Below are 24080 nucleotides of genomic sequence, written 5' to 3'. Positions count from 1 at the left end.
TAAATTTAGTTTCACTGTCTCTTGAATTTAGCTTCACTGTCAGCACAGTTTTCAATAACTATTCACACTTTCAGCAAATTTCTCACATAGTGGAAACATGTGCAAGGAAACTGTGTTGAGAAAATGGAGTGTTTCCATGAAAAATGGTTTTGAACCTAGATTTCAGGTGAACCCATTGGGACATATTTTGGCAAGTTGCAAAGAAAGAGCTGTAAAGCTGTTCCTTTGCTTATCAGAATGCTTTTTATGCTAGATCTCTTTTTTTAAAGGCACTTCTATTGGGATTGTTTTAAAGTTACAGTTTCCTTCCACAATTTAAAGCTTTCTTGTTCAACTGTAATATCAAAGAATGAACTACAAAGATTCTGTTCTCTGAAAATGTTACTAGTGGTAAAAGTGGAAATACTGCAACACTGAATTGTATAATCTAATGTACTTGTTCTATGACAATCTCTTTTCTTTTCATTTTGCAGGGACTTTACTTCCCTGTCCAAAGAAAATGTATATGAGAACAATCGTTTGGTAAGTTCTGGCTTCTGTCTTCATTGCAATTATACTTCATCCTGCTTGCTTTTTAGTCCCTTTTTCCAACTGTAGTTGATATGTCTGCTATGAAAATCAGCACACATAGATCAACTTGAAATGCATGTGCTGGTTGCATTAAATGAGTGTCATGCATGCTATGGATGGATGACTAGAAGCCTGCTGGTGAACAAAACTGATTTTTGTTAGGATGAACTCAGCTTTGTCTGACAGGGCGTTATCCAGATGTGTTGATTTATAATGCTCCATATTTCTGGATAGCATGACTATTAACAAGTTCTAAACTTGTAAATACCAATGCATCTGGAAATCATCAAGTTTGGGAAAGCTGCAGCAAAGACATTTGTTGAAGATATAAAGACAAGAGAAATAGAATAAAATACCAGTTCTGAAAATCGGGGTGGGGGGGGTGGGGTGGGATTTCAGTGTCTCACTTTCTGAGTTATGTATTTTCACATTTTTATCAATATTCATTAAGTGCAGCCTTTTCCAATATGGTATCTCTTGCAGTGACAGCAGCTGATTGACTTTGTCTTGGCCCAGAAATTGTCTGGTTAGTATCTGAATGGGAATTTTCAGAGCTATGGGCTTGACTGGGAAGTTGAAAAAACTCTGAGAAAAAAACAATGGCAACACAGTTCCATATTGCCAACAAAAGAACTACATGGATATCAGAGGTGGTATTCAGCAGGTTGTGACCAATTCTGGAAGAACTGGTAGCAGAAATGTTGAGTAGTTCAGAGAACCGGCAAATACAACCTCTGACTGGAGATTTTACAGTATCCTTCCCCTGCCATGCCCACAGAATCAGCAGTAAAAAAAAATTGAATCCCACCACTGATAGATATGTGTCTGAAGTCCACTTGAAGCTAAGCTCAACTTGAAAAGTGTTTATGTTTTCCCAACCTGGTGCCCTTAGCTGGCTGTGCTTGGTGGAAGTTGAAAACCAATACTTAAATTGGCTTATTCTTGTTGATTTAAATTTCTTTAATTTCTTATGCAAGCCTATCTCTAACTTTCACTATCACAACTTTTCTAGAAGTTGGTATCAGGGAAGAGAGATTAGGATGCTGATAAGTTTTCTGACAAAACATTAGTAGATAGGCCAAGATAAATCTCATCTCTAATCCAGTTCTGCTAGCAAAGTTCTTCAGTAGTTAGATTTTTTTCCTTGTGAAAAGTAACATATTTGCATTCTAAAGGTGTTTAATTCCATGTACAGTATTACTGTAGTAGATTTCATATTTGTACCGCGAACTTGGCAGATGTAAGTGTGCAATCCAGTATCCGGGCTTGTTGTGACAGTGAAAGAACGTGCTTAGATTTTGCTTCTGTGGCCAGTGTAAATTATCCAATGACTGTAAATAATAATCTACACTAGGAAAACAGTGCTGATGTAATTGTAAAGTTCTGACTAACAATAGACTAGTTGAGTCTTTGTTGGTTTTAGTCTGAGGGGAAATGAGCAAGGACACAATATTAGCACTTTTTGAATGTATAGATATTGATGCACATTTTTAAAGACTCCAGTTAAGATACTGTTTGTTTTTGCATGGATTATATGCATCTCTTTTTAGGTTCTTTTAAAAATAATGCACTTCTTGCTAGTTTGTTTACAGTTTAGTGCTGTTATTCTTGATATATTGTATGCATTGCTTTAGAAAAAGATTAAAAATATCTGTAATTATAAATTACAAATACTTTCCATTTTGACTTGTGCATAAAAGCAACTAAGCTTTGGCATTCTTAGATTAAGGAACATCGATTGATCCATCCAGTTAGACTTTGGTTCAGCTGGGAATTGGTCAAGAGTCCAACCTTTCATCTAATGTAATGGATTATACAGTATAAGAAGCAAATCTGCATCATCATTAATCTCTTTTATTTCTGCTTCACTCATTGTCCCTGGTAATTGCTTATGACAAGAAATACTTGCCTTGGTAATTTCATTTGTCCATTAGGATGGTATCACCATAACTTCTTTTTAATTAAAGCATATTCAGTTGTATAATATTTTCTAAAAGCAATTTTTTGTGTGCTCAATATGGAGGACGATTGAGCAGGAATTTTAATGCTGGAAAAGTACATGGGAAAAACATACTGTCTTCCATCACTTTTTATATGTTTGTCTGTTTTATGTTTATTACCTTTTCATTCATTCATTTATTGCTTTTGTGTTCCATCAAGGCAATGTTTGTCATTTACTGTCTCCATTTTATTTATGCCAAAATATGTCATGTCAGGCTGAGAGCTGATGATTTGCTTCGTAGCTAAATAGGAATTTGAAGCTGAGTTGTCTTAATCATAGGTGAATCAATAGTTGATATACCAACTATTATATCATTATTGTCTTTTTAATTAAGGGCCAGTTTGTTTCACTCTGACTATAGCCAAACATATGTGGAAACAGAAATACTATCCATGAACAATTCTCTGATATGAAGGGACTCAAACAATGGTATAAGACCTAGGATTATGTAGACCACGGATCTTCAAACTTGGCAGCTTTAAGACTTACGGACTTCAACTCCCAGAATTCCTCCTCCAGTCATGTTAGCTCAGGAATTCTGGGAGTTGAAGTCCACAAGTCCTATACTTGCCAAGTTTGAAGACCCTTGATGTAGACCATCCCACTCTCAAACACAGACCATTCTCAATATTGCACAAAGTTATGGTCCTAACACGGAAGGTTTAACTACATAACAGGCCATTTTGAGTATTCTGGAATAACATGGCCTGTTCCTTGCTTACTAACAGGCAAAGTGGAAGCTCCTCTCTTATACTGAAGTTATTTTTAAGATGATAAATCAGTGATGATTTACAGGCTTGTGAGTCTTATTTTACCTATGAATAACATCCCTAATGTGATGGACAAAATTAAGTTTGATTTAATTTAAGTGTAGTGAAAATTAATTCAAATTAATTCAATTAAATATAATCAGTATTCTCATATCTTTTTTATGTTAAATGGCTGCCTTGACATTTTTCTCTTCCTTTGTTTTCACCTCATATTGTTCCACTAGAGCAGGGATCAATTGGCTGAGGAATTCTGGGAATTGAAGTCCACAAGTGTTAAAATTGTCAAGTTTGGGGTTCCCTGCACTAGAGTCTGCCTCTGTGTCAGCTTCCATCAACTAACTATTCTCTCCTGGTTGCTTTGACAGGCATTTGAAGTGGCTGAACAAGAACTGGGGATCCCTGCCTTGTTGGATCCCAATGATATGGTCTCCATGAGAGTTCCTGACTGCCTCAGCATCATGACATACGTGTCCCAGTATTACAACCATTTTAACAACCCTACTCAAGGTGAGAGCTTCAACAGGTCATGTATATGAGATATAATTATATATTGAGGAGGAAGAGTTCCTTCATTTCCTTTGATGTGGCAGAACTAGTTTCCTAATCCTTGCTAGAGCCATAATGTTATTTGCCAATGATAAATAGAATAGAATAGAAATAGAAATGGAATAGAATAGAATAATAGAATGGAATGGAATGGAAGAATAGAATAGAATAGAATAGAATAGAATAGAATAGAATAGAATAGAATAGAATAGAATAGAATAGAATAGAATAGAATAGAATAGAATTCTTTATTGGCCAAGTGTGATTGGACACACACAAGGAATTTGTCTTGGTGCAAATGCTCTCAGTATACATAAAAGAAAAGATACATTTGTCAAGAGTAGAGAATCATAAGGTACAACACTTAATAATAGTCAAAGGGTACAATAAACAATCAAATCATACTAGGAAGCAGTCAGTATAAATCGTAAGGATACAAGCGACAAAAGTTACAGTCATACAGTCACAAGTGGGAGGGGATGGGCGATGAGTGATGAGAAGGTTAATAGTAATAGTAATGCAGACTTTGTAAATAGTTGGACAGTGTTGAGGGAATTATTTGTTTAGCAGAGTAATGGCATTTGGAAAAATCTGTTCTTGTGTCTAGTTGTTCTGGTGTGCAGTGCTCTATAGCATCGTTTTGAGGAAAGGAGTTGAAACAATTTATGTCCGGGATTTGAGGGGGTCTATAAATATTTTCACAGCCCTCTTTTTGACTCGTGCAGTATACAGGTCCTGGATGGAAGGGAGGATGGTAGTAATTGTTTTTTTTCTGCAGTCCTAATTATCCTCTGAAGTCTGTGTCTGTCCTGTAAACATTCGATAGTAAGCAGGATGAAATTTTAAAAAGCTCTGAGTTTGGTGTTTGTGTGGAGTGTAGGTACTAACACCATAACCAACTGAAACTCCCGTTAATGACACTTCTTACTTATGGCAGTAAAAAAGGATAAGTAATATGTTCAAAAAACTTAGCTATCCCTTTGACCTTGTTTAATGTTAGGTTTGGCTGTGGTCTTCCTTCCAAATATGTCTGAAATAATAATGGAATATCGCAAGACTCTGTCACCCCTTTGCTTTGGACTTTGGTCCTAAGGTTGTGGGTAGAATATTGGTCTTGAACCTATAATGCAACTCAGGTCTGCTCTGACTATTTCCTTATTTCACCCCGGCTTTCTCCTTTACCCAAGATCTTTTACGGGAGAGGCAGAATTTTCTTCATTTTTCTCATTGCACAGAAAAAGTAAAGCATTGTAGGAGAGAACTAAGTGCAAGTAAGAATTTAGAAAAAAGATGTGTACTTCTGGATCCTCAAAAAACATGCAGTGCTTATGTCTGGCAAAATAATTAATAGCTATACCTCAATACATTGAAGGATATTTAAGGCAACTTCCCCAATCTAATGTAAAGGTACCAGGAATTAGCCTAACTGACTAGAGAAAAGTTGCTCCATACCTTATTTTTTCTGACTTATCTATTGCCTAACAGATTAATTTCCCTTTTCTCTTTATTTTTGCAGCCAGAGTCGGCATGCCTATGAAACACCCAGCTGTTGCCTCCTCACCGACTCTGCCAACTCACAAACCTTTGCCTGTACTTGAAACTACATCTACATCCCAGGTATTTAGTGTGATCAAACTGGAAACTCTCTTTGTTTTTCCAGTCTATTGCAGGCACTTGCTTCTGAGTGCTCTTTAAGAAAGGCCAAATGTGCAGGAATTAGCATACATTAAAATGAAATTTTGTTGCATATTTGAAGTGCCTGATTTGACAACTCATCCTCTTCTGTCTTCTTTACTATTGAGGGTTTTGTTGATCACTTAACATTTTTTTGTGGGTTTTATGCTTATGCTTACATTCCTCCTCCATCATGCCATGTATGATGCACTAGTACATACTTGATAAATGCTTATGTTGTCTGTCTAGGATTATACAAATACAGGTTGCCAAGGGCCCCACAGTACTTGAGTTGCAATAATTGCCACTTAGTACACCGCAGTTATTAATGCATTTGCAAAATCAGTAATCCCATTTAATTTATTTTATATTAAAATAAGTATTAAACATGGATAAATATTCCTTTTTGGGGGTGGGGGTGGGGATCCCAGGGACTGGGGTAAAAATGTTTGCAAGAGAGAAATAGTAGCTATGTTGAACTTGGTTTGTACATTTCAAACGACATATCAGTTACATGAGGAAAAGCTGCATCAAAGATTGCCTCAGAGTTTCAGAATAGTATTGATTTGGCTATCCCCAGGAAGCAGTGCCTACCAAAGCGAATGCTTTTCCCCACTTCAATAAATCTTTGTTTGAAACTTTTAGTATTTACAGTTTCATAGGACCATACCAAAGAAAAACAAGTCTTTGATGCCTGTAAAGAATAAGCACTTTTAATTGTTTACATTACTAATTTGATTGTTTCATCCCCAGAGTTTGCTGCTCAGAAAAGCATATTGTTTTATTAAAGAAATATACACTGAGTGAAATGTAATGACACCTGTGAATTAGAAATATGCTTAAGAGCTTTATGGTTGTGAAGAAAATTGTATGTAAAGAAGCAGATACTATGTTGCACACAGGATCCAAAAGTAGGATATGATGTTTGGGTATAAAGCCAGTTTGGTGTAATGGTTAAGGCATCAGTCTAGAAACTGGGAGACTGTAACCTCTAATCCCTCCCTTCCCTTAGATACAAGGCCACCTGGATCACCTTATGCCAGTCACGTTCTCTCATCCCTAGGAAGGAGGCAATGGCAAACCAGTTCTGCCAAGAAAACCACAGGGACTTCTCTGAGAATTGGATGTGATTGGATGGAAGGGGGGGAAAGGATATCCCAAATTATATTGCTTTCTTTTAAAACTGTAAAATAATGTTTTTACAGTAAAACTTGTCCAGGATGACTAATGCACACACAAAGAAACAAAACATAAATCAGACCAATATTAATATTCACCAGCTCTCAACGTTAAAATGGCAAAAAGTAAAACAACCATTCCAAAATGCTAAAAGGCCAGCTACGATTGCATCTCTGAACAAAATAGTCACTTTTGAATGAATAAATAAATTTTGAGAGTTTTCTTAAAAGTGTCAGTCATGGTTGTCAGATGGCATCTAATCAATTTATAACTATTTTATTTATTTTCTTCATTTATTACATGTGTTTGCTGCCCATCTTATATCAAAACAACTCTGGGCAGCATTTTATAAGCATCATTTTGAGGCACTGTAAAAAAAAAATCCTACCATGCCTTCATCAGCATAGCAACTTTGAGAGAGGGGTTAAAAAAAGATTATTCTAAATGTTTTTGTGTCTTTCATATCCTTAACCAAAAGGCCAACTCTCGGTCTCAAGTCTGCAAAAATCACAGTTCATGGAGACATTCTTGTCTCAATTCTTGTTGCCTCAGGACAGTGTTACTGAAAGCCTGGGAGAGGATTCCTCGCATACTTCCCTTACCAGCCCTTGTGCAGCTTGCCAGAAACACGTTCACCTGGTTCAGCGCTATTTGGCTGAGGGCAAACTTTACCACCGTCAGTGTTTCAGGTGAGCTCTTCCTATCCAAGTCCACTGAAAACGGGTCTCTCATCTGTAGTCCTGTATAAAAGGTCTGTAGTTGTGCCAGGGTAACAGAACATCTCTTCCTTTTTCAATCCTTTCAAGGCCATGATGTCCTTGCAGTTTACTATGTTACCAAGTTACTTGTTTTTAAAAAACAGAAAATAAAATAAAATCACCTCCAGTTTCTAGGCTGAAGTGGATCCCATAATTTGTACCTTTGAAAGAAATAGAGTTTTTCTGTTTTGGTTTTTTTGGACTGTCTAATACGGGAATATAATGTACTGTACTAAGAGATTCAGTTGTGCCATTTCCAGCTCTACGAGACTTGTTGAGTTGCAAACCTAAAACCTAAATCCTCAGGCACAGTGGTTAAGGAGTTGAATTTAGATCAGAGAGTTGACTATTTATTGTGGAGCTGTCACAGCTTAACATCACAGATTGTTGTTGTGGGGATAAAATTAGGGGAAACATCCCACTTTACTCTCTTAACATAATCTTGAGCTCTCAGAGAAAAGGCAAAACATAAATGCAATTCAGTAAATCCAGCTTTAAAAAAGTTTTCCATGTCATTCAGTTTGAAGAATAATTGTGGATTTTAATTTCTACAAGCAGTAAGGTCACATAAAGGAAATTAGGATGGGATGTGTTAATTCAATAAAGAGAAGCTTTCCAGGGAAAATGAGATGGAGGCTTACAATATAGCCACACAAAGTATTATGAGCTTAATAACAAGAAATATTGGGGGAGAGGGGGGCAAAACTTTTACCACCCATCTGCTCTTGCTTAAAAGTGGAGATGATGGGAACTGATAAAAATGATAAGTATTTTTCCAATCTCTAAGTGAATCTGTAGCAAAATCACAGATTGAATTTTATTTTCTTGGGGTCTTCCTGTTATTGAAAGGCAAGCAAGAACCTGAAAGTTTTCCTCTTTGTCTTTTCTTTTGATCATGGATTCATGTCTCTGGCAGATGCAAGGAGTGCTCTAGCACACTCATTCCTGGATCTTACAAAGCTGGACCTGAATTGGGCACATTTGTATGTACCCAGCATCGTGGTAAGCTGAGCAAACTGAGTGAGAGGACTGAGAACCAGCTAACTCCAGAACCTCTACTTGGAAAGGAAAGTACAGAAGCTGGGACAGTGAGTAATGAGATGGAAGAAAAGAATGGCATATCAGAAAGTCACTCATCAGCTGGGGAAGAGATGGGCAAAATGGGGGAAAGAACTGTTGGTGAAGTAAGCACAGAACTTGAGACACCTTGTACCCAGCCAAAGAATGAAGTGCCCACTTCTACTTCCAATTCTGGCTCTTGCTTACAGATGCCTCCCAAGCCACCTATACCAACCAAGCCACCAACACTTATCCAAGAAAAAGTTAGCCTGCAACATGGGCATCTCAAAGAGCCTCGACCTACCCCTGCCCCTCGGAGGAGCACAGACCCAGCCAGCCTGTCGCCACTGAGCTTATATCCTGTCCCAAGGCCCAGAGCCAATATGCCAAATGAGAGTTCCAGTGAGCTACCATCTGATTTGGTCAATGGTAAGGAAACATGGACAGTCATGTAAACCTTCTAGCTGGACTCCTTGTAATCCTGTATGTTGAGGCCATGTCAAAGTAAGAAAAATGTGTCTTTTATAGAAACATGGAATACTGATGTGTATATACTCATGGATTTTTTTTTCTTATTATTTAGTTTTCTAAGAAAAAATTATGCTAGAGCTTTTCCATTAGTTGGGCCAGAATGCCCATCATTCCCTACCAGCAGTGGCCATCCCATTTGGGATTATGTGCATTATGTGCATTATAGTACTATACATCCAAAGGGTCTCTGGCTTTTAAGCATGTGCCAAAGAATTATGATAGAGTCCAGAAATAAGAGACAGTGTATCTTCTTCCAGAAAAACTTCTCCTTTAATATAAGATACTGAATAGATACATAGCCAAGCTTTCGTTCCTAGGCATAAAGGCAAAGAATATACTTTAAAAAAACCCGCACAGTGTAATGATTTTGGAAGTGGTTTTAGAGAGTAACCCACAATTATGTCTTCTTCATTTCTGGAACAGGTAAACTTCCTGAGCTCAGCCCTCCAGTTCCAAAGCCCAGGAGCAGACCTACTTCCGCAGACCGGTATGTTCTTTTCTTGCAAATCTTATTGAGACAGAGGGAAACATGTTACCAAGTTTCCTTCCTTCCTTCCTTCCTTCCTTCCTTCCTTCCTTCCTTCCTTCCTTCCTTCCTTCCTTCCTTCCTTCCTTCCTTCCTTCCTTCCTTCCTTCCTTCCTTCCTTCCTTCCTTTCTTTCCAAACAGTATAATATATACTGTACATACCCAATACAGCCAACACAGCTGAAGCCAATAGTGTCTGACAGATTGGCCATCACGTATTGGTCTAGTACTGCTGACCATAAAGCCATGGTTTAGAGAGCCCTGCATTATGTTCTTCATGACTGCATTCACTTTTGAGCTACACCCAGCAGCTCACCATAAAACAGTCCCAAAATACATTTGTGTCTGGATAAGGATATCTGTTGAAGTTTAGATTGGCAAATGATGTCTCAATCTTATTCCTCTATTCTGTAGGAATCATAACACACATATATTCCGCATGATTCCCTCATTGCTGCACCTGCTCACTGAAGTAGTGAATGAAATATGGACAGGTGATGCAATAATGAGTGTAAATAGGCTTTGGTGTATGATCTATATCAGGGCTGCCAGACTCCCGGCCTGCAAGCTGGATGTGTCATGCTCTGGCCACTCCCAAACCCGGTTTAGTGAAGGGGAAAAAGTCTTGATATGTCACATGACACCCCTGATCTATATGATAGCACATGCAGATCTGATGTCTCTGGACCATCCTTTTGCATGCACCTAATGTCTACCTCAGTCATTATAAAATTTTCAGTTCAGGGAAGGAAAATTATTTAGCATTGGGGTTCAAACCTCATAGACCACAGAGAAAAAAGGAAAGGACCTTTGAGATTTAAGACAATGTAGAGAAAAGGGAAGTATTCAAGAATTGAGGTCTGAGAAATGAAGAAATGTAGGTCTGAGGAGACTGAAAGCAGGGTTGTAAATTATTGATGGGAGACAAAATGGCAAGAGGTTTGCTTTTGCCAATGTATCCTAACTCTAGCATTCACCATCTTTAGTCAGCTTCTCTACTGGTCAGGGATGATAAATACAGTATTGTAGTTTTAAACATCTGGAGATCCAAAGTTATAAAAGGCTTATCTACACCTTGCAAAGAGATCTTGTTATTTATACCCACATTGTAGAATGGAGGAAGACTAAAATCTGCAGGGATATGCAAGTTGTTGAGCTTTATATACACATTTGAATTAAACAGAGAGTTATTTCATTGCAGGCTTTTAGTCTGAGTTATTTTACTGTCAAGCTCTCTGGCAGTTGCCTGAAACCCAAGTAAATCTTTCCAAGCAAGCTTCCCACGAAGTCTTCTTCAGTGTGATTTATTGAGATGAAAGGGATAGGGTTACAAGATTTCAGCAACAGAACTATTTCCCATTTAGAAAACAGTTTATCAAATAATACATTAAGGTAAATGCTTTTTTTAGTTTCCTTTTAGCAGCCTTCCTCTTATTCTGTGGGAGTTGGGTTTGTTCATTCATCATAGGAAAACTTGCAGCTGGCCATTTACATAATTATCTACTAAATCTTTATCAGTGTGGGGATTAACCATAACATTTACTTAAATTCATTTTGCTTCTTTCACCTCTGAAGAAGAGCTGAAAGTGTGCATGGAGAAGAAATCCATTTTGTTCCTCTAAAACAATTACTATTGTTGTTATCCATTCATTTTTAAACGTGTACTTGCAGCCTGAAGGATATAAGCTTACAGAATTAAAATGAAAGACGACATAAAATTGCAGGAATAATTATTTTGTGTTTAGCTATTCCCTTATAGCCTTTCTTTGTGTTGTGTAGCACACTTGCAGAATATTTAGATTTGTACATATCAGAAAGTGCATCTTATTTTCTCCCAAGAAGACTTGCATCTCCCTATCTTCCTCTACTCACAGAGAACTTTCTAGGTGCTGGGATTCCAGTCTTTCTTTTCATCCTTCCTTATGTTCTGTCCTTTTTTGCCCTCCAACCAGCTCTGGTGAATTGCTAAGGCCCAGAGACCCTCCATGGATTGCACTGGTTCAGACAGAACCCAGGAAGAAGCCGGCTCCTCTTCCACCAGGCAATAGCAAGGAAAGCTCACCAGTGGCCTTCGAAGAGAATGAAGGTAGAGTAGAAGGAGGAAAGGCACAAATCAGGGAAGACAGACCTGTCCTGGAAGAGCCAAAGCCTTATAACCCTTTTGAAGATGAAGAAGAGGAAGAGGATGAGAAGGAAGTTGTCATATCACAGAGCAAACAAAAGCAAGAACAAAGGGAGGGGGAGAGTGGTCTCAAGCCTGCTCATCCCTGGTACGGCATTACTCCCACAAGCAGCCCCAAGACAAAGAAACGACCAGCTCCAAGAGCACCCAGTGCCTCCCCACTTGGTGAGTTTCTTCAGCATGTTTTAAAATGTGTTGGGGGGGGATGCCTTCTAGATGCGTAACCTGACTTATCCAGCATGTGAATGGCTTCTCCTTTTTACAATATGGATCGCTGTTGATTTGATCTTTCAGTTGCTTCCAAAACAAGTGCAATTACCTAGTCCTTTCTGGTTATTCTTGAACGACTAAGGAAATGGCAGAGAGCTATTGTTAAATATTTTCTCCTTTCGCCTCCATTTTTCTTATGTTCCTTAGTGAAGGACCTTTAAGATGAAAACTTCCCTTCCAGCATTCAGTCTTGAAAATAAGTTTTCATTCTTCACCTAAAGACAAGGTGTTGTGTGTTATATTGTCTCTTCTTTCCTCCTATTTTTTAGAAGGTGTGTTAATTATGAAACTTAATTGATCTGCAGCTTAAAGACTGGGAAGGACTTGCCTAATTTTTTTTCTCTAGGCATTTTTCCTTTTTTCCCCTTTTCCTCTGTTTTTACCCACTATAGTTTGGAGGGCACAGAGCAGTGGTGCATGACCTGAATTTCATGGTCATATGCAGTCTTCAAAAACCTGAGGGGAGCCCTCAAAACACTGCTGCTGAAATGTAAGGTTATGTAATAGAAGAGAGAAATTATCATTATCTTAATAATAAAATCAATATAATTTAACCTAAATTAGAAATTGTTTTTTTTTAATAAAAATGTTATTTGGGTTTTCACAAAACATAATGCAAGTAAAATTTCTTTTTTTGAGAATAGCATGGCCCCGAGTTGTCACTTCTCCATACAGACACAAATTCAATTTCATATTTTCTTTTCTCGTTAAACAAAATTTTCCCCTGTAGTTACTAATTGGAATACTAAATAACACCTTTACATCTTTTAATTTTTCCCTTCAACTTATTTAAACTTCAATTTATGCCTTTACAATTATAACATTCAATATAACACATAAGTTCCAGTCGAATTCTGCTTGGTACATTCTTAAAATACGTACTAAGTTCTTAAAGAAAAAGTATTTATATAACAATAACAAATAAAACACTTATTCTATTCCAATTCAGCTCTATCATTAATGTTAGTTATAATCTTTAACATCTTTAACATTTCTTTTCAATAGGATATCATACTTCTAGGAATACTTATAATATTTCCATAATTTTTTCATATTCCTCTTCACTTAAATTTTTATAACACATTAATGATAATTAAAATGTTTCCCTCATTTCCTCATTACATTCTCTCATTCTCTTTATTTCATTTATTTATTAAACATTCCATTACATTACAATGAGTATTTTATCTATCATTTTAATCACACTTGTTTCATATTTTCAAAGTTCATTTCTATTTTTAATATAACAATACTATCTTATGTACCCTTGCAGAATCCCCCTTTCAATTAAATTTTCACCCATTATCGCTGTGTCTTCTAAGTAGACTTATACCCTTAATCTTTGTACGTTTTCCCTGTTTCTCTATGTCCTGTTTCTATAATTTCTTTTCCTTTCCCTCTTCCCCCTCTTCTTCTCCCTTCCCTTTTTGACCTCTTCTCTCTCTAATTCTGATTCTCTCTTCTGTAATCCTCTCTTCTGTTTCTTCCTAATATTGTAATTACTTTTCAAACTATTCTTTTTGGGGGTTGTTTTTTCAAATCTTAAATTTTTCACTCTCTTTCCCCCCTTTCCTTTCTTTTCCCCACATAGAAATACTTGGTCATTGAAGATGGCGTCTTCTTTGTCCCGCCCTTCTTGTTGTTTCGCATAGTTCAGGATCTCCATTTCTAAAAATTGAAATACAAAGCCAAAAGAACCTCTTCCTTCTTGTGCATCTTCTTTCTGTTTTTTTAAGTTCCATTCTCAATTCTTCCAAGAGTGATACCATTTTAAAAACTTGGAAACAACCACCGATTAATTTTAGTCCTTTAGATCCAATAGCCAAAAATCACCAAGTAATCCAAATAATCCAAAGCTGTTTCTTCTTGCTTCTTTTTTCCACTTTCTGTTCCTGGGATTCTATTATCTTGTTACAAAGTTTCAATTAAAATATATCTTTTAGGAATCTTGTTAAAGTTTCACTGTTAATTCATTTCACTTCCAGGTGGTCTCCTCCATTTTTCCAGATCCCACCCTTTTGTTTTTTTCCTTCTTTTAAAAGTTTTTGTGAATCCAGAAATCTTTATTATGCCTTTGACATTTTATTTTCAGCTTAAATATCTGCTAATGTCAAAGTGGATTTTTGCCGATTTCTTGCTTAAATCCCTTAGTTGTCAATATAGGGAAGAAAAGAAAAAAAACCAAATCCTTTCCCTTCCCTCTCTCATTCGCCACTTGAAAGTCTTCTTTGGGAGCAATGTTATTCTTTATAATTCAAATTCCAGGGTACCTTATATTGTTGCTTTTTCAGTTTGACCCAGTCAGCCAAAACTTTCTCTTCTTATCTTCCTCCTGCACATTCCTTTCTGGTCGAATTCTTCTTTAAGGTGACCATTTCTGACCACTGCTGCAACTGCCTTCAGGAAAGGGAGTAACGGCCAGCTGGGGAGGGGAGATGCGACTCTCCTCGATCCTGCTGGCAGTCTCCCCCCTCTTCACCACCTCTACGGGGTGGCTTAGCCTTGAAACCAGCCGGCTCGGGGCGCTCCAGCGGCAAGCACAGATCAAAACCACGCACGATCACGGATTCCGGTCTGTCGCTGAAGAAGCTCAAACCAGAAGACCCTAAATTAGAAATTGTTGTCTTTCCAAATACTGTTTTGTTCAGGCCTCGTTTTCTTTTGGAATGGGTTTTCTGGAACATAGCCTTTGTTTTGGAAAAGGCTGTACATCCTTAAGATCAAAGGGACAAAAGGGTGGGTGCTTGAAATATGGTGCTTTTCTGTCACTAGCTGCAGGACTTCCATCAATGGACCTGACTAGCCAAAAGATTCTTTATGCTACCTCCAAACTCTGTCTTTCCTATTGCAGTTCACCATCCCATCTCCAGGCTTTCCCACTCAGAACCATCTTCTTCCACGCCGTCCCCAGCCCTCAGCTTGGAGAGTATCACATCTGAGTGTTTGGCCAAGGCTGCTGACAACCTGAACGATGCCTCTGTGCCGAAGAGCTCCTCTGAGCCTACAGTCCATGCTCCTGCTGCTTCCATCCTTTCCCACTCGGACACCCCACTGATCAGTGTCCCTTCTGGTGAGGGACCTACAGTTCTGCCCGCCTGTTCTACTGATTCCTCCTTATCGTCATCCAGTGATTTGACGGGCTATGGTGATGAGGCACAAGGTGGACATTTACAGACTGCCAGAATTTGTCCGTCTGGGAACTTGAAAACCAGCCCTGGGAATATCTTTCCTAAGCCTCCTGCTGGAGCATCTCCCACACCCATTCTCTTGGCATCAGAGTTGAACAGTGGATCTGCAAGTAACTCTCCTTCACCCAAAGCGCAGCCAAAGGTAGGTAGCAGGCATAGCTGGAAGCTCTCTTGTCTTTTTCTTTCCTTCCCTTATTCTCCCGGGTCTCCCCCTACCAAGGCTATTCACTGGTATACATATCCTTCTAGGAAATATATAGGATTTGTTCACTATAAAGCATTCAGACAATTCCATTTTTGTCCATGAAATGCTTCTTTGGTCTCTTGGTCTCTTAGATTTAGGGCCAATCGTATTTGGTTCAGAAGTTTTGTTAATACATTTTAAAATGTATTATTTTGTTTGCTTTTGACCACAACTTGGTTTTCTTCAGAGGGTTAAAGAACTAGGCTCATTTGGAGAGCAAAATTCTGTCTCGCTTTGATTAGTGAGAATACTTTTGACGCTGCTTTCACCAAGAGGTTCATTTTATTTGCTTCTGAATTACTTCCCCAGAAATGATTATGGGACAAATTATGTAAACTAGAAAAGACAAGAACTGCCCTATAGGGAAGGACCATAGCTCAATAGTGGAGCACATACTTTGCATAGTAAGGATTGTATTTTCAGGTAGGGCTGGGAGGACTCCATCATGAAATCTGGGAAATCTAGTCAGTAATAATAAAACTGAATTAGATATACCTGTGTTCTTATAAGATAGTTACCTAATGGTACTTTTATGTTTTTATGCAGTGATTCCATACCATCTAAAGCGTCTGTATCGCTTACATAAGGCAAACAAACAAAATACATTGCTCAGCACTCAGTTCCTGAACTAAATTATGCTCTCCATAATTCATGCTGCCATTCAATTAAACAGTAGGGCTGGAAAACTTTTGTCTTAAATTGTGATTGAGATGTTGCCAGTTAGATTCTAAAAGACGGATTGACAATTTAAATGCAACTTCCTACAGTCCTAGAGTCTTGGTTTCAAGGTTGACAGAAAATACTGTCTAATCCTTCAGTGTTTCCATAATACTTGTGACTTCTTATAGCACCTAATTTTCCTTTCTCAGAAGTCTCATACTGATCTAGATGTAAAATGACCTGGACAATATACCCATTTGTTCCTACTTATTTGACCTGGAGGAGAAAATTCCGCATTTTTTGAAGGGGATACACTCTTTAGCAATGCACTTGGAATTTTCCCATTAAAGAAAGAGGGTGCAGTGCAGAATCACAAGATGTGATTCAAGATGTGATTATTTGATTTATGTGTTTGTATCTAGTCATCCTGTAAGGAGAATCCCTTCAACCGGAAGCCATCACCTGCTGCCTCCCCCTCTGTTAAGAAAGCTTCAAAGGGACCCAAACCAGCAAGGCCTCCTGCTCCTGGACATGGTTTCCCACTAATAAAACGGAAGGTAATTGGGATTGGGGAAAAATGGGGAAGTACTTTTGCATGGGGTTTCCTGAATTTCCAATTTTTTTTATAGACGTCGGAAGAGGGTTACTAACCTCCAAGAGAGGAGTTGAATACTAAGATAGCTTAGATAATCTTCATTTTCCAGAATTTTCATCAATGCCAATTATGAGTGGCAAATTTTGGGAGTTGAACTTCACATATCTGAAAGGGACACAGCATAAGAAGGTTGCCAAGAGATGCTATAAGGAAGTGTATTACTATGTAATGTATAGTGGCTTTTTCTGTAGACTGCACTACAGTAAAAATCACCATCTCAGGTTCTAAAATTGTGGTCTTAGAACGTGGCTTGGAACATTCCAACCTTCAATTCTCTTTTTTTAATGATTTCCATACATTCTTTTACCATAGTCAAAATTATAGCTGCATGCATAAATTTAGGCACCCTTGGTCAAATGGTATATTTCAGTGCCGTCATAGTCCCAGACTTGAATGTTGTTAAGATTCTGTGTGGAGATCTCAAACTTCCTAAAGGAATTTTAAGCTGGAAGAGTTCCACCAGGAAGATGGGAAAAAATTCCAAAAATGAAAATAGAAAGGTACAGGAAATACTTGGAAGTTTTCAATTCTTCTAAGGCTGTGTTACAAAGTGGTGACTAAAAGGGTGCTCCCAAACTTTGTGCATGCAAGATTCATTCTTTATGTATTTTAAACTTGTAAATAGCTATACATAAATAATAAAAGCATGTATTCAGATTTGCAGAAAGATGTATTTTAGCTTTGTATCGTGTACGGACTATGTTAACTTCTACTCACGGAAATGTACAATTTGACTAGAGATGCCTAAACTTTTATATAAAACCGAGGAACGACATAAATTGAGAGTAAATTTGGTGTAGTGATTAAGGCATCAGTCTAGAAATGGGAAACTGAATTCTAGTTCTGCTTTAGGCACAAAGGCAGCTAAGGTGACCTTGGGCCAGTCACTTTGTATAAGCCCTAGGAAGGAGGTAATGGCAAACCACTTCTGAACAATTTTGTCAAGAAAACTTCAGGGACTTGTCCAGGCAATCTTTGAGAATTGGACACAATTGAAGGGTGGTGGTGGAGTTTGATTCCTGATTGTTAATCATGAATTTGCTTCCTTATGCTTGAATGTTCCATTAAATAAAAGACAATAAACCGCTCCCTGCCTGCCTTTCATGGTTGTGAAGGAGCTAGACAGTCAATGGCTGCTTCAGGCAAGAAGTCAGAAGGAATTTGGCATATTGTATCTTCTCCCAAATTCTGTCCTGCTTCTGTCTCATAATCAGTAACTGTATTTCTCTTTGTCTACTCTGGAAATAGCTGATACTTTATACAAATCTTGTTTGGAATAAAACATAAGATTCCTTTTTCCCCCTTTTTTGATAGGTTCAGTCAGATCAGTATGTCCCAGTGGAGAATATATATGGTGAGATGGACAGCATTGAGCAGCAGCTGGATGAGTTAGAACACCGAGGAGTTGAACTGGAAAGGAAACTCCGGACAATAGAGAATGGTAGGATAGCTGATGCTACTCCTAAGGCTGGACAAGGATAGGAAATGTGTTTTTCTGACCTCACCCTGTCCTGTCTCCAATTGGCAGATGTCCCTGAAGATGGTTTGCTGGTGGATTGGTTTAAGCTGATTCATGAGAAACATATGCTAGTGCGTCGAGAGTCTGAACTTATCTATATGTAAGTACAATATAAGCTACAATCCCAAACATGTTTACTAATGTATTGAGTTCAGTAAGACTTACTTTTGAATAAATATGCTATGAATTATATTTGTTAGGTGGCAATTCAAAGTCATTAGGTTTCCATAAGCTGTAGCTCACTTTATTTATGCATCTCCTTATGTGAGCTTCATTCATGAAAATTTATGAATTAATAAAATTTATTTGTCAGAAAAAGTGCCATTAGACTCCTTCAGATTTTTCACCACTATAAATTAATGTGGTTGGCTTCCTAAAATGCCTACAGTAAGAAGCAGTTCATTAGTTGGGTAGTTTCCTGCACATGGGGCACAGAATGAAAGCAAAATGGCTAGCATTTTTTCATTCACTTATATTCCACTGACAGCCCTGGAAAATTATGGAAGAATCTTGGAGCAATATCATCAGAAATAAAGTCACCTTCAAATATACTACAGAAATAGAAGTAACATAGCAGAATCTAGATGATTCAGGAACCATTTCTTGTCAATATCTTCCAAGCTGAAAAGATAGAAGTAAAAAATGTGATGCTATTTAGCCCGTCACACTTGGCAGCTACCAATGTCTGATACTTTCAAGTCCATGACGGAAGCACTCTTTTATTCTTAAGCAACCTTCCTGCCAAACTCTTGTGGCATTGGACATTGAGCTGGCTTTCCCTCCTGTGGACAGTCCTGAAGGATATTCCATACAAGTGAATGCTTACCTATTTAATTCAATATTGTTTCAAAATGGCCAGTTGATTATTTGTAGGAAACCCAGAGATATGAGTATAAAACATTCAAAGTAGTTCTTTTGACCTTTGGAAAAGTGATCTACCTGGATTTTATTCAGTATTTCAATAGCAACTAATTCAGTAATGACAACAGAAATGCAAATATGGGGGCAGTCATAAGCAGTGTCTCTTTTGCATAGCAGAAATTGTGCAAAAATGCTGGAAAATAAAGCATTTTTTTTAAACTGAAGATTTGAGAGAACTGTGTTGGTCCTTAAAAATGGCATAGCACTTTTTACAATAATTAAAGCAATAATACATGCTCTGTTTCTTCTTTCGAGTTTTAAGCAGCAGAACTTGGAGCAACGTCAAGCTGATGTGGAGTATGAACTGCGATGTCTTCTTAATAAACCTGGCAAGTTTTAAAGGGTGTTAGCCTGCTGTTTGCTTTTTTAAAAAAATGATCTTAAGTGAAATATGTTGTAGCATTAGGAAATTATTTAAATCGTAAGCATCTGTTCTCTCACTGGATTTGATTTTTCCTTAACCCAGTATTGTTCATGCATGGGCTGTGCTGGAGGGAAATGATGAGAATTACAGTTTGACACATCTGGGAGAAATTACATGGGGAAGACTGAGCTGTGCTTATTGCTTTTTTATGTTTTTTATTTAATTCACCATATCTTGCCTGCTAGCAGGGAGTATTGTTCTATAAAAGGAGAGTCTCTGTTTCTAACCAAGAGCTTTTCTGCATGCAACTCTATTTCTGTCCTAATAGCAAGAAATCCAACAAAAAAGAAACTCCAAAAATAGGCTGAAAGCGTAATGACCTGTTGAAAGATATCAGAACTTACTGATTCATGACTGGATTCAAATGTGTATTGAACTCACAGTTGATCTAATATAAATGAGACTAATAATTATAGTTACATAGTCAGACAGATGTGTATAGATTGGATTTGGCATTTTTATACACCTATCAGATCTTTCTCAAGGGCCTGGGATAGACAGATGTTGTTTGATGGTGTTAAAGGTATTGTCACAGGATGCAAACTGTTCCAAGTAAAGGTGCCATTTCCAATTGACTGGTGGTGATTTTGTCGATACCAAATAGTGGTCAAGTGGTGGTCCAGATGATTCGGGATTATTATTCAATTCCACCATATTTTGGTGAGTTCTTATTGTTCATTTTCAGGCAAGAAACTCAATGGCACATAAAATATAGGAACCTGCCTGGTTTTAATCTACTGTAGTTTGTTCTGATGGCAGTAGATTTCCACAGAATCTTGTTGCTGTGTTACTGAAGATGCCACTATTCAAGCAAGATAGAAAAGCAAACTTTGCCCAATCTTTTATATATTCTCAGCGCTTTATAATATGTAGTGAAGAAGATGCATAATGGGGGTCAAAAGCACTTCTCTCATGTAACGTTTCATAGGGCGTAAGTTGTCTTTATTATATAATTTGTTTCCTCTCTTTCTTTTTTGGGGGGTGTTAGATAAAGACTGGACAGATGATGACAGGATCAGAGACAAGGTATTGATGGAAGAGCTTGTGACCATTATTGAACAACGGAATGCCATTGTCAACAGTCTGGATGAGGATCGGCAAAGGTAGTGAACGGAAAAGCAAAAGGCTGTATTTTTGGTTAATTGAAAACAATTGGCCTGGGAAATGTTGATTGTAGCACTGCAAAGCATAATTGCCTGTGTGATTCTTACCATTAATCATTTGATAAGCTAAGCCAAGTAGTACTAGAAACTTGGGCAAAAGGGTAGTATGTTATTATATAGAAGGGCGGGCAATATGCAGCTTCAGGAATCCCCTGCCCCTGTTAGCTATCTTTTCAGGAAAGGGTACATTCACAAAATGTAATGAATGCCCCCCCCCAAATATTTAATAGAATTAAAAACTATTTTTTGAAAAAATGAAAATCCAGGCAACAGTATATGTGTGATGCATTTTCCCTATTTGGACCTTCACCCATTTGAAAAATATTAAACACAGATTTTGGTCACCAAATAGCAGCTCCTCTCTGCTTCAGGAGAGTGATTTTTGTTCTAATCAGTCCCACTTTGGCTATATTGACTAAAACAGGATCTGCTTATTTTATCAGGGAGGAAGAGGAGGATAAAATGTTGGAAGCCATGATTAAAACAAAAGGTAAGAAGAATAAGGTCCAATCATTCAGACTTCCCAGTCTCAGATGCAGTCGCTGTTTGCAGAATTATGCACTGGTATTGTTTTAACTATTTTGTCTTCTGTACAAAATAACTAAATGTTAGGTGTCTATACCCATACCAACTTCAGTTCTGTCCTGACAAAAGCTAATTGTATGATTAGTATAAAATATAAACCAAGTCCATCTGGGTAACCTATCCTGTTTTCCACAATACATTGTAGCAGTAAAGTATACTTTTTGTTCCGTGCAGATGGGAGGAATTAGAAATGGGAAATAAAAAGTAATGTTTCTCCATCCTAAATTGGCTTTGGCAATATATTATGTTGGCACACTTCTCTGTTGTTAGGGAACATCTTTGCCAAAAGAGGCAGCCCATTTGCTACCATGAACCAAGGGAGAGGGAAGTTGTGTTGGTTTAGCTTCTTTCCCTGTGCCAACACAGAAGATGAGCAATTCACTTTTATCGTAGAGATCAAAGAAAGTTATGTGAAAAGAGGAGGTAAACTGAGGCGTTGTACCAGTGGATCTAGTTTCTGAAACCAAGAGCTTTTGTTCAGTTTAAGCAAAGACAGTAGTTGAGTAGTCTGGCTGATTCTTAAGGGAGCCTTCTATGCTCCTAATCCCCTCTACATTGCATCCACTAACCCCAACTCTTTCTCTTTCCAGAATTTCGCAAGGACTCTGAGGCTGAAATCAAGAAGAAAGGAAAATTCAAACCAATGAAAGTGCTGAAGTTACTTGGAAATAAACCTGACTCAAAAAACAGATCCCCCAAGGAAAAAAGCTAAAGCAGCTGGCAACTAGAAGAGTAAGGAGGGCTGTTAGTCTCTTTGACTGCTCAGCCCCATTTAGCTGGGCGTGCCTGGCAAGTAGGATGGCTTCCTGCTTTTGCCCATTTTTTAAAAAAAGGGGGTTGTGCCTTGCCATACACCAAAGGTGGCTTTATCTCAGAAAAATCCAACCACCTTCCACAGCAGCAGGTGTTAGAAAGGGGGGAAATATGGCAAGTCTTATGAGCACATTACAGAGAGGGACAGACATGGAGGAAGAAGCTGTTTGCCATTTTCTCTTTCAAGGTGTGAGGGATGGGAATGGACAAATAAAATAGCTTTAGACTTCCTCAGTTGTGTACCTATTATATCCTTGACTGTTCAGAACTTTTAATCATACGTGTTTTGGGGAAAGTTGCACTAATTGTCCTCCTCCTTTAACTGTGATAGTCACATGTGCCTAATAATCTCTTCGGGGGAGGGAGGAGGAAGGAAATCCCCATTGCAGTTTGGGAGCCTCTGGTTATCTCTTTTGAATTCCTTTTCTTATTCTTTTTCTCCTCTGATCATTCCAAAAAAAAAAAAAATCAGGCTTTCAGGGCAGATATTTGTTGTGGGCTTAAATTTTTAAAAGATTTTGACCATAGGAAAGTCTATTATAAAGTCTGTAAAAACAGCCAAAAACCTAACCAATGCTCTATTTCTGAAAGATTTCTCTGTCACCAAAGAATACATTATGCTGTGAATGCCGATTCTGTTGGCAACCAGTTAGCAAACCACAGAGGAAAGGCTAAGGCCGTTTTGACCTCTGTTGTAAAGCAAATTGCAGTTGCTGTCAAGAGGGTAGATTTGTGTAGGTGTGAATGGGAAACAACTGGATCTTTTTAACCCTCTTATTTGCTTCTGCTGCTGCTGCTATGTATATCGGGACACAGCAGGCTGGGACAACTCATTGCCTGCCAAACACTAGAGCCAGAAGAGGATGTCAACAAGGTACCACTGTAATTCTTAGCTCCCTCCCCTCAGGGTTTATGTGCATGTTTTTTTTTTCTAAGAGTGCAAAAGATCTTTATAAGTTTTGTAGCCAAACACCCACCCTCTATCTGACTTTCTGCTTTTTTTTTAGTTTTGTGTGTATGTATGAATTCAGAAGGGAGAATGTCTTTTTTTCTCTTCTGGCTTCTCTAAATTGAGGGACTATTTATTGAGATGTTTGTTTGGTCTGAGTTAAATGTTGATAATATTGTAGGTGTTGGTTTGAGTTATTAGCAAATTGCTGTGCTGCTTTATTCAAATGTAATGAATTGGAAAACAGTCCTCGACTGTGATATTCAACCTGGAGTGCCCTCCCTAACTTGAAGCTCTCCAGATGTGTTATGTTACCATTTCTATCTGGTCAGCCAATATATCATGTTAATAGTAGTTTGGGAATGATGGATAATTCAACATATCTGGAAAGCAGCAGTTAGGGTTTAGACCTTTTCAAAGCAGAACTGAATTCATTGGTGGTGTCAGCTCTTAGCCTCTACAACAGGGATGTCAAACTTGCAGCCCGCGGGCTGGAGGCATCACACTGGCCACCTCCACCCCCATTTTAGCGGAGGGGGAAAAAGTCACAATACACCACATGACAACAGTGTGACAACAGGTTTGATATCCCTGCTCTACAATAGACAGTAGCCACCATCTGTTTCTTGCTCTCAGTTACAAGATTGTCCAATGCACAGCTCTCTCTTTTATAAAGCAAAACAAGTCAATCTTTTAAAATGACCTCAGATACAGTCCCATCAGAAATTATCAGATTCTGGTGAACATAATTACCCTGTGGTAACTGCAATCTCCACTGATGGGCACAGATGAAATCAATAATAAAACTGATAAAACCACTATATTTTGTTTCTGTTGTGTTTGTTTCTAGAGATGTCTTGGCAGGAAGTGGACACAAAGCATTATGTTATA

General features: G+C 38.0%; 1 protein-coding gene across 1 annotated transcript in view; it reads left to right on the top strand.

Moving 5' to 3' along the window:
* MICALL1 (MICAL like 1) overlaps positions 1 to 24008 on the top strand; it is a 35056-nt gene extending 11048 nt beyond the window's left edge. The window contains exons 2-16 of the mRNA XM_026696064.2: positions 474 to 522; positions 3708 to 3849; positions 5405 to 5505; positions 7294 to 7430; positions 8416 to 8987; positions 9513 to 9576; positions 11569 to 11963; positions 14920 to 15398; positions 16583 to 16717; positions 18130 to 18256; positions 18344 to 18434; positions 19511 to 19584; positions 20668 to 20782; positions 21286 to 21332; positions 22018 to 24008. Of these exons, the coding sequence (XP_026551849.2) occupies positions 474 to 522; positions 3708 to 3849; positions 5405 to 5505; positions 7294 to 7430; positions 8416 to 8987; positions 9513 to 9576; positions 11569 to 11963; positions 14920 to 15398; positions 16583 to 16717; positions 18130 to 18256; positions 18344 to 18434; positions 19511 to 19584; positions 20668 to 20782; positions 21286 to 21332; positions 22018 to 22139 (2650 nt within the window). The 3' untranslated portion in view covers positions 22140 to 24008. The remainder of the gene's footprint in view (positions 1 to 473; positions 523 to 3707; positions 3850 to 5404; positions 5506 to 7293; positions 7431 to 8415; positions 8988 to 9512; positions 9577 to 11568; positions 11964 to 14919; positions 15399 to 16582; positions 16718 to 18129; positions 18257 to 18343; positions 18435 to 19510; positions 19585 to 20667; positions 20783 to 21285; positions 21333 to 22017) is intronic.
* Positions 24009 to 24080: the final 72 nt, after the last annotated feature.

Source organism: Pseudonaja textilis, chromosome 5, assembly GCF_049901715.1.
Source record: "Pseudonaja textilis isolate UNSWEBS1 chromosome 5, rPseTex1.2, whole genome shotgun sequence".
Classification (NCBI taxonomy): Eukaryota; Metazoa; Chordata; class Lepidosauria; order Squamata; family Elapidae; genus Pseudonaja; species Pseudonaja textilis.
Note: the sequence above shows the minus strand (reverse complement) of the source record. Positions and strands in the feature narration are given on the sequence as shown.